At 44.0% G+C, this 11,340-nt stretch overlaps 1 protein-coding gene across 1 annotated transcript in view; it reads right to left on the minus strand.

Moving 5' to 3' along the window:
* Positions 1-3,275: 3,275 nt before the first annotated feature.
* The window catches only part of RNF145 (ring finger protein 145), a 43,793-nt gene continuing 35,728 nt past the window's right edge, over positions 3,276-11,340 (minus strand). Inside the window, exons 7-11 of the mRNA XM_005418772.2 lie at positions 10,376-10,516; positions 9,159-9,341; positions 7,404-7,551; positions 6,388-6,744; positions 3,276-4,890 (exon numbers count right to left, since the gene is read on the minus strand). Coding sequence (XP_005418829.1) covers positions 4,462-4,890; positions 6,388-6,744; positions 7,404-7,551; positions 9,159-9,341; positions 10,376-10,516 — 1,258 coding nt within the window. The 3' untranslated portion in view covers positions 3,276-4,461. The remainder of the gene's footprint in view (positions 4,891-6,387; positions 6,745-7,403; positions 7,552-9,158; positions 9,342-10,375; positions 10,517-11,340) is intronic.

The following is an 11,340-nucleotide window of genomic DNA, read 5'->3' on the forward strand; positions in this document are numbered from 1 at the left end:
GATTAGTGGGGAAATGTGTTTGTCAATCTTTCCCACAAATGTTTCTGTGGGGCGACATCACAGGCAAGGCTTAGAATGAGCAATCAGGGACAACAGCTCCAGGCACTGCAGAGACTGAAAAGCTGAAAAATTAAAGGTCTCTTCATACAAATTTAACATGCAGGAGGAAAAAAGGCAGCACCAATCTCGGGTCACCTCCACAGCCCTCCTGGGAGCAGCACAGAGCTGCAGAGGCCATGGATTGTTCCTTCTTGAGACCTTCCAGCCCTGCACTCTGCACCATCCTGCTGGCTCTAAACCAGGGAGGCCTCCTGCCCTGGCCCAACAAAATCCAGTGACATCACATCCACCCCCAATTGGTTCCTCTCATTCTGAATGTTTCCCAAAACCAGAAAATGCTTCAAATGGCCAGTTTTCCCCAAAAATGTGTGTGTGGGACAGGTGGAGCTTACACACTGATATCATTATTTTTGTATTTGCATTTTATTTGTCAGAGAAAATCTGAATTTTGTACCAAGTGAATTCAAACTCCTTGCCTGTCCCTGCCAGTTAGGAAAAATGTAGAAGTCTGTTCTAAAACATTCAGACAGTTTAAGCCCAATTATTTTTGTCTATATTAGAAAATGATTGAAATTTAATTTAATCAGGAAAAAAGAGACTCCAAAAGAAGGGATTTTCCCATGGTGGAAAACCTTGTGCATTTCAAGAACTCTCAGCCTTGGCATAAATGAAGTGTTTCACTAGGAGCAAGGAAGGAAATAGATTCCTCTGCTGCAAAACTGCCAAAAACCAAAGGAGCTGAGAGCAATGCAGCTCAAAGAGAGGCTTTCAAATCAAACCCCTCACCACAGACTTGTTTCTCTCCTCATGGAGTCATCCCACCTTGTGTAAATCCATTTATTTCCCTGAGCCCAGAGCTGGGACAGCCAATAGGACTGACTAGACACACACCACCACACCATGTGATCAGCACTCCTATTTCCAACAAAAAACCAACCAGCCATGAAATCCCCAACTGTTCCCATTATATCACCTAGCTGGAAGCATCTTTTTGAGTCCAAATGTTCATCAATCACACCACCATCATGAGTCCACATGAAAACCATTTCAAGCCTCAGCCTACAGTTACACCCTGACCATAAACACTCCAAAAGCATTTTTTTCCCATTTACTCATGCACAGCTGCAGAGAAATAGAAAATCAACTCAAAGCAGTGTCCAAGAGGGAGTTCTGCACCAGACAGAGCACAGAGGTCAGGAGTGCTCACCCAGATGCTCTGCAGAGCACTGAGACAGACGGTTCATTTCATTCCTCCAGAGCAGCCTTCCCTCTTTTCCTCCTGTTCAAGTTTATTTCTCCTGCAAGATCTAAGCTGGCCTGTTTTGGCAGTTCTCACTTCATCCCTGAACTTCCTGACCTGCAAGATATGGCCTGCTTGGATTATCAGTATTTATTTCCCACCCACCCCCATTCTTTGCAGGCATATTTTTAAGTTTCTCCTAGAGCTAGCTGTCCCTAGTTTTCAGAAACTGGTATCCTGCCAGCATTTCTGAGTTGCCAAAAACCAAAAATGAAGCAAAAAAAAAATGAACACACTCACCACATCCTTTAAATTTTCCAGTTCAGATTTTACCAACCAATTTGCTGTGCCTCATCCACCCTGCAGCACTGGACACGCTCCACCTCACTTTGCTCTTACAACTCTTTTTTTCAGTGTTGGCACCTCATGGAGGTAACTCACCTTTCAAGCTCTGTTCCTGTGAACTCTCTCTGCTCCCCTTCCTCTCTTTTCCCTCTTTAACTACCATTTTTTCAGTAGAAGTGCACCAGAGCTGTTTTCATGGCCCTCTTTGCAGGGTGCAGGACTCCCTGAGCCTCCACGTCTTGCAGCACCTTCCCCAGCACAGAACAGTCACTTTTGGGTCACTCCAGTGGGAACACTGCAGCATCATTTTTCCTGAAAGATCACAAACCTTCCTGGTCTGCCAGGCTCCCCTCCAATGCCACATCCACGTTTCCATCCTGTAATCCTGGCAGGCAGTTTGTTGAACTTGCTGTTGCTGGCCCCGATTCCCAAGGAGCCTCCAGGGGCACTCACCCACACTGCTGGAAATTCAGTCCTTTCCTACAGCCCTGGCATTACCAACTAGTTATGAATAATTCAGGTTATAAATTAAAAGGTTCATGGCCAAAAGGCTCCTTGGCATCAGCAGGGAAAGCAAAGCTCAGGGGGTTGTTACCTTTTCCACACCACTTCCTGCATTTATGAAAATGATGTGACAGAGTGGGGTAGGAATGGACCCCGTGGTTCCTTCCTGCCCTCTGCCCCCAGGTGATGCCACAGGTGAGTTCCTCTCCCTCCCTTCCCTGGGGTCACCTGAGGTACCTGTGTGGCCCACAGAGCCCTCCAGACTCCCTTCCCAAGGCTGACCAAGCCTGGCTCTTCCCACTTGGGTTACACCTGCTCCTTACCATGGAACTGGGGGGATCCCATTCCAAGTTTCCATTACTCAATTATTTTTAAACACACAGGGACAGCAAGCAGAGTTCAGCAGAGTTTCCTTCAAACACATCCTGTGAATTAAGGGAAAGCCTTTTTCCCACCACACTAAGGAGAATACTGTAACAGCTCTGCCCTGAAAATCCCCATTTCCCGACTCCACAGACTTTTAAAGTGTGGCAAGAATGGAAACAGCCTAAATTATATAGATGGAAAGCTGGGGCATGGACAAAACATCCTTTTGAGAAAGATTCAATTCCACAGAAATGCAGGCATGAAAGAGCAGGACCCAGACCATGGACTGAAAGGACAGAAGAGTTCAAGAAAACATTCTCCAATTTTTCCCCCCCCTCCCTAAACACACCAAGCTGCTAATAAAAGTTTTGGGATGATCAGTGAAAGCACATGATAAACCCAAATTTATGATTAATAGACAAGAAAACAAAATTGAGAAAGAGAAGCAGAAGATGGTGTAACTGATGCTCCCATCCTGTCAGGGGGAAGAAATAGATTTGGGGTTTGTTTGGGGCTCAGCAGCAGCAGTCACAGCCTCCAGGAGCAAACGTGCATTGGCCAAGAGTTCTGCATTGGCCAAGATCTGGTGACAAGAAGAGGGGAGAGCAAGAGGTACCACCAGGACACAGAGCACTGAAATGGAAATGGGGGAGAACACAGGCACAGGGAGTTTCACTCATCAGGGGAAACAGAGGGCTGTTACTCAAATCTCTCAACACGTGCTTGTGGAGTTTCAGTGCAAGAATCACATAACCAGGTGTAAAAATCTTCAAATGTAATTTATTAAGACATTCAGCTATGTCTGTCAGTCTACATCCAAATTTACTACTAAAAATAAAATAGTATCACATTTCACATTAGGAATACCAACTTTGAAAAACACTTGAGTCAAGCCTATCGTATAAATAAGTGACTAATTTCTCTTCATATCAAAATTCACATAAAAAAATTGCCTGCCCCCTACTCCCGCCTATTTCCCCACCCCAGTCCCTTGTTCTACTTGAAGCCATGATGAATGTAAAAATTTAAGTATGGACATGTCCTTGTCAAAGAAAAAAAGGTGCAAACCTATTAACAGCTTTTAAAAGTGGCATTTGCGGAGTCTGATCATACACAATAATGTACTCATTCCCAAAGTGCAAATATCGCCAGAGTTTAATACTGTTTAATTCAGCTGCAAGGGTTAACATTACACAGCACAGTCCTGCAAGGCCTCTATCCGTGCCCTAAAACTCATCCCACTTTCCTCCTGCAGAGGCAAAGTGTTCATGAGAGCTTTAGTTTACTTCATGCAGCCCACACTGTGCCCATTATGAGCAAAAGTTTCATATACATCAAAATATTGACGACTCTGTCATAAAAGTCAAGAGTCACTATAGATTACATAAATTCAAATGCAACTGCCCCAAGAACACCCAAAGCATACACACGACGTATTAAGAGTGCTTCCACCTCCTGGTACAATCACTGCTGTTACATCTTTGATTTTTGCTTACGTGCCATAAAAAATGTCAGCAACCAGAGCTGCCCATCTGCCAGAGACGGGCAGCTCACGGCCCCTAACGCCCCTCAGGAGCTGGGACATGGCTCTGTGCAACTCCTCTCCCTGACCACAACCAAGGCAGCCTCCTGTCCCTCTGGCCACAACGCCTCACAGACCCCTCACTCCTCTCACCCCTCAGCTACATCTTGAAAACACTCTAGCACTGCTACTTATTCCCAGACATCCTTCCTATGCCCACAGTTCAGAGAGCTTCTGGAGTCATTTCTACTACATCTCACTGGAGTTACCACTACCAAGCAGCCCATAAAAATCAGCATGGGAGATTACATTTTGACCAGCATTAACAGCTACACTTCTTTCACAGCTGTGGAAGGATTGGTTTTCTTCTGAGTCAAACGTGGATCTCTGCAATGTGTTTGTTCCCACGTCATCCTCTGTAGCCTCAGAGCTGGACACAAACCCTCAGATCTCGAGCAGAGCCCCCCTCTGGGGCTGCAATGAGTTCTGCAGCACAGGCTGCTCCCTGGCTGGCCTCACAGGGGCTGCTCTCACTGTCCATGCTGTGAGACCCCCCTGGCTGGGCAGAGGCCTCGGGGCTCCCGTGTCCATCGTGGCCCCTGCTCGGGCTGTCCTTCACACTTGGCCTCTGGTCACACTCAGCACCAGGCTCAGCTGCATCTCCAGGCCTGGTGTTTTGCTCTGCACTAGGATTTGGCTGCTGCACTGGCTCTGGTCCCAGTCCTGGGAGCTGTGAAGGGCTCTTCAGTTGGCAGTGGCACAGAGGGCAGGTTTCTTGCACGTACAGCCATTTCTTAAGACAACCCGCATGAAAAAAATGGCTACATGGAGTGATTACAGCAGTTTTCATATCCTGAAAGACACAAAAAAAAAAAAGAGGAAAAAAAAGAAATATATTATTATTTGTAATCCTGTTCCTCTCCTCTCACTTCATGCCTCTAATGGGTTCATCAGGCATGGAAGAGACAGAAGCAGTCCACAGACAAGAAAGGGAACATTCCTTCCTTCCCACTCACAGTGTTTCATATGAGGAGAAGCTGAGGGAGCTGGGAGGGCTCAGCCTGAAAAAAGGAGGATCAGGGGGGACCTTCTGGTTCTGCATAACTCTCTGACAGGAGGGGACAGCCAGGTCAGGCTGAGTCTCCTCTCTCAGTGATCAAGAGACAGGACAAGAGGAAATGGCCTCAAGCTGTGGCAGGGGAGGTTTGTTCTGGGCATCAGTAAGAATTTCTTCACAGAAAAGGTTGTCAGGCATTGGAGAGGAGGCAGTGGAGTCACTGTCCATGGAGGTGTCCAAGGAAGGCCTGGACGTGGCACTCAGTGCCAGGGGGATCAGCCACAGGCTGGACTCCATCTTGGAGTCTTTTCCAACCTTAATGATTCTCTGATACACACACAGTTCAAATACAGGCCAGGTCTTGCTTTCTTTATTACAGGCATTAAAAATGAGGCAAAACCCCTTTATTTGCAAGTTATTATTAAAACTGACCTTTTCAGGATGAGAATCACAGGACTGGTTGGCTCAAGAAACAATCATGCAACTCAAAACAGCACGACAGATACAACATGTAACAACACCAAAAATGAAGTGACACCATGAACTCTGCCAGCTGAGACCTACATAATACTAGTCTGGTGTTTTGAACACTGTCATTCAATCTGGCAGTTTTACTCTTCAAAGAATTTCTATCAAGTTTGGAGCCAATCCAAATCCACTCTTAACTGCACACTACTAATGTCAGGGCGATTCTTTCACTGTCACACATAACTACAATTTCCATTCAAGAGTAAGACACTTTGGAGCTGGAAGTGTGATGAAGATATTACTTTCAGCCTTAATGTCTAAGGTCCTTACATCTGCTGGCTCATGTTAGCAAGACCCTTAACCTTTTGATAATTAGGTTTCTGCTACAAAACTGCCACTGCACATGAAGCAGCAATGTCTGTAGAGACTGAGCTGCTTCTACAGAACAGTAACAAATCAGCTACCAAGAACACTTTGTCTTTCACTAACAAAACCCTCCAGTAATGAAGAAAGGGAACATTTGAGACCAGATCAACCCAAACATGAGAGGTGTCAAAGCAGCTTAAAGACAGAGTCTGCTGTGTAACTGGAGAAAACAAAAAAGGCAGTTTAAGCACATCCAAGCTCTTCATTCCTAAGAATTATCTTGGTGACAGCACTCCAAATCAATTTGCACAAAGCAGAAAACTGGGTGATTCCAGTAACTTACTGAGTGCAGTTTTATTCATTATACATAATTCAAGGCACTTATTTTATTAGCTGAAGACTGAAGTTAGTCTGGGGGTATTTCCACTTGAGCCAATCCTTTGACACTCCCATTCCTACCTGGTAGCAGATGGCACAGATGTCATTGTGCTGCTCCAGCTGCTCTTTCGTGGCCACGGGCAGAGATTTTATCTTATTCACAGCGTCCCTGCGAAGGAGGAAACTCTTCCAGCCCAGCTGGGCCCGCAGCCACACGTTGTAGTAGGAGTGGATGAAGATGATGACGGAACCCATGACAGTCCACTCTCCAAAGATGGTTTCTGAGACTCCATAGGCCACCACACACAGAGCCACCAGGAACTCCAGCAGCCGGTAGGTGCCGTTCACGTAGTAGATCACATCATCCATGTTCTCCACTGGCTCTTTCCTGAACTCCTCCACCATGAACAGAACATAAATGAAGAGGGTCCCAAGCACCTGTAACACAGTGCAAGACCATGAGCTCAGCTTTTTGAACTGGAGCTTGAGTCAGTGCTGGCCACACAAAGCTCCCAAGCTGGACAGAGGGCAAGCCCCAAAGTAGTGGAATTGTTGCTGAACTTCAAGGCAAATAAAAGTTGCTCTTTCTTGCAAAGTATTTAAGCTTGTTCCCAAGCACTTCCCCTTCTTCACCTTCCTGAGTCCAGAACACAGCTGAGTTGATTAAACAAGAGCACTGAGCATTTTAAGGGGCAATTAAAAAAATTAATAATAAAAAGCCCAAGTAATAACAAATACTTATGAAACATTTCCTCTGTTTAGTTTACACTACTGTGTTTCAAACATCAAATTGATTTCAAAGAGTTATGGCTAAGTAATGACACATAAATGAGTACTCTGGGAAAAAACCTTTTTACTTTGTTACACATCCTCAAAAGCCTTTTGGCTTTACAATTTGAAGTAGACTTCCATTCACCTCTGTTCTCAGCCCACCCAGGAGCTCCTCAGTCTCAGATACAGGACACAGAAAGAGATTTTTTTATCACCCCTTGTAATTCTGCCCTTCTCTCATCCTTGTTCTTTTCTCATCATGTATTTTCCCCCTTAGAATAACAGGATCACAGTTAATGCAGGGCTTCACAAGGCTGATTTCTTACCTGAAGAGAGGTTAGAATACTGCTGGAGATAATGATCAACAGCCAGAAATCCATGTGGAAAAACTGACAAATCATGTAGGCCATGTACGCGGGGAACACGAGTAAGAACAGACAGAGGCTGACTGCTCGGAAGTGCTTCCACAGACTCCTGCAAAACAACACAATAGGTTTTTATTTTTCAAGTCAGATTTGAGTGTCAGAATAAGAATAGAATGACTGCTGGATGTAGGCACGTTAGATAATTGCTCAAGGCTTTAGCTGGTTGAAAGGAGTTTCTATTTTACTTGGGCACAGTCTCATTCCCAGCTTGCACACATGCCTACGACTGTGGAAAGTTCTCTCACATCTAACCTTTGCTGTTTTCAATAGAATGACAAAAATTATGGGCAAAATAAGTCCTTGAGATGCTGAATGTTACAGATGGAAGTCCATTAAATAAATTATTAAATGTGTAACTGTTTGGACACTTCTCTAAACAAACAAGAGGTCTCCAAATTAAATAATTCTTGCAATTATTCTTCATGGTTTTGCTGATATGTGTGGGGCAAAGCTACTTCCTTTCATCACCAGATTTAACCCTGATGCCTTTAGAAGAATATTCCCCAATTCAGAGATCACTAAAGAAGAAATGTAGCAGGACTTGAACATTCATCTCTGCCAGTCCTTACTCTGCTCCTATCACCTACTTCTTCCTAATCTCCTCCCCAAGCTAAACACGCCATCAATCTTTTTACAGCCACCCATTTGTGAAGGCTTTCAGAATATCTCCAGTAATTTACTATACTACCCCTACTTGTTCCTCAGGTTGTATTTCAACCTCTCTTAGCTCTGGAGATGAAGTACAGAAAAAGTCAAACCATTTGGGGGCACAGGACAGCAGCACAAACTGATTAATTCAATACAGTCTGAAGGAACATCAGAGTGACTTTGAGGTCTACAGTTTTGTGTCTGTGGGTGAGGGAGGAAGAGAGAGCTGAAGTGGAATTTATCCTGTTTCTTGCTGATTTAGAACTCCCTGGGAGAGCTGGCAGAAGAGTTAAAACTCAATATCCCCACAGTCTGCTTGTTTAAGCTGGGCAGATGCTCCTATCCTGGCTCTACTCCCTTTCCCTCTGTTTCTGTCCTGGAAGTTAACTTGCAGCACACAGAACATCTCCAAGCTAAACAAACTCTACACATAAACAAACCTCCTCTGTTCATTTCTTCACTCACAGGTTACACAAAGGGAAAAGACAAAAGCAATTGACAAAGAACAGAACAGATTAATATGAGAACACCACATAGCACCAATACAGCTCTTCAAAACACAAATGAAGCTGAACAATCCCACACAATCCAAACATGTGGGACACTAAGGCAAACCTTACACCTCTTATTTTGTGCCAGTAAACCGTATCATTTTGGGATCACAAAAAAAAAGGTTTTACAATATCTAACACAAGGTCACTCCTAGAAACTTCCCACCCTCAATAGCTGTGTGGGATCACTGCTTTAGAGGGAAACTCACCCAACTGCAGAGGAGGTTAAGAAAAACCATTCTGCAAACCCACACAATAGAGTGTGGGTGGGGAGAGCACAGCCCTGGATTTGCTTAACTGGAACCACAAAACTAGAGAACTTGGACTAGAAAAGAAATCTGCATACAGAAAAAAAAAACCAAGGCAACTTTACAAGTACTAAAAGCCATCAATTACTAGTTTATCACCTCCTAAAAGAACATTGAGTAACTCTCAGTTTAGGAAACCAGTCTCTTACTTGTCCCTTGAGGCTCCCAGTGCCAAGACAATGGGATCAGCAATTTCCAGCATGGACTGAAGGATGGATGCCACCACAATGAAAAGAATAATACTGAGCAGGAACGCCCGATGCACAACTTGGAGCTCAATCAAACCTGTCTGCACAGCCAGGATCAGGAGTGTGACTCCTTCAGTCATCCCCCTGCAGATCAACACAGTCAAAAACCAAACAATCACATCTCTGTGTCAATGCTGGTTCAAAAGCACATCTAGAAACACCAGGAAATAAACTGCCTGCTTCTTTCACAACCTTTCATATGCCACTGGTTTTAGGTTTCACTGGCGTCCCTTGGAAGGCTTTAAGCAGGGAGGGATGTTTTCAGAAATGCTGAAGCGCTCGGCTTATGAACCAGCAGATTTTGCTCCTGACAAGCAGCATTTGGGCTACATCCAGCTCGGACACCACCCAGCACAAAGCATTTTAAGGACCCAATTTAGGCAAGTTACCAATTTTGCCATTTTTCAGTTTATTCCCCTTGTACCTAAACCTATCCACTCCTTTGTGTCTTGGAACCTCAGAGTGACTTTAATCCCTCTGAGGATCACCATAACTATTTGATGCAATAATGTACACACTTCACCAAAAGATGTTCTTATATAGGTTACTCTTATGCAGCCCCAATTTATACCAATTTTGCTTTCACATCTTGGAATCCAAAATGTAAAACATTCTTTTGCAAATGGTCTCAAGTCTCTACAGAGAGTTATGGGCTGGAGTAACGGGAAAGGCAGTGTCAGGATCCCAATTTCATATTAGACAAGTTGAGACAAGCCTGAGAAAAAGCATTTTGGCTATTTCCCATAACAATTTACAAGCAATCCATACAATGCTGTGTTTTAAATCTCACAGAGTAGTAATGTTTCATACATGATTAGAGGGGACATGAGGAAATGAAAATACAAAGTGTTTATATTATGCAAGCATGTGAAAATTTTTCAGTGACTCATGAAAATAGAAGTGATTGCAAATCCCAAGTAACAGCCCTGAATTTGTGCAGAAATGAACCATGTTCCCAAGAAGTCTGTGATAAATATTTTTACCTCAAATCTTTTCAATGCACACACAAACTGGCATCTGTCAAAAATCAAGAGTCAGATACAGCCACCCCTGTATTTTTATATAAATCCCCTTTCTATCTGTTTCTTTTCAGATCCTAGGCACAAGGAGGCACTCACCTGTTCATAGCAGGATCGTTCATGAACGCTCGGTAACCCTGCAGGTAAAACTTGCAGAGAGTCAGAACTCCCAGAGCAACAAAAGAGACTGTGAAGACCAAACCCAGCAGTGAGTATGGAGTGCTACAGCATTCGGCAATACTGCCAGGAGAGAGAGGAAAAGAAACAAAAAGAAAAGGTTAAAATTACTGTGATGAGCTCTCCCGTTGTCCTGTTAACTGTGCAAGTTGGTTTTAAAGCAAATTTGGACTGGTTTAATGAAAATGCTAGAATTTCTACACTGCCATTAAGTCTTCCAATAAACGAAAAAGATGAGTGGATTTTATTGCTTCTTTCCAAGATATAAGTTGACTGCAGCTCCCCCTTGGAGGCCGGGCTGTGCTGTGGCACCCCTGCAGTCCCCTCAGCACAGGGCCACGTGGTGGCACTGTCCTGCTGCTGCTGGGGTTCAGAGCCACAGGCCAGCCCAGAGCTGTCTGGCTACAAATAGGAGAAATATAACAATCTGATGTAGGAATAAACTCAACTTCAAGGAAAAGGACTGCTTCTCCTCTATTGTAACAAAACTTAAAAATTGGAGAAGAAATGAACTGGAAGAAAAATTTCAGACTCCAGTGGTTTAGTTAATAAGCAGGAATATAGTCAGTGCTTCTGCATAATGCAGGGTGACACCATAAGCAATTTTAATGCTATATGCAATATAAATCCTTGCCATTTCTTCTTAATGATAATTAATTTTGACAGCTTACAGGATGGCACCATAGACAGATACAGCAAGGCAAGAAAAAGCCCAGCAACTGGAAAGTCTGATTGGAAAAGTTAGAATCAAACAGCAGAACTAATGATGTATGATCCCTAAAGACTCTGTCCTGTGCTAGCTGGCTGTGTTTAGACAACTATCACCCCTCTTTTCCCCATTCCACTATGGCACTGTACCTAATCTGCCTAACCCAGCTTCTGCAGCA

The sequence above is a fragment of the Geospiza fortis genome, unplaced genomic scaffold (assembly GCF_000277835.1).
Source record: "Geospiza fortis unplaced genomic scaffold, GeoFor_1.0 scaffold55, whole genome shotgun sequence".
NCBI classification, from domain to species: Eukaryota; Metazoa; Chordata; class Aves; order Passeriformes; family Thraupidae; genus Geospiza; species Geospiza fortis.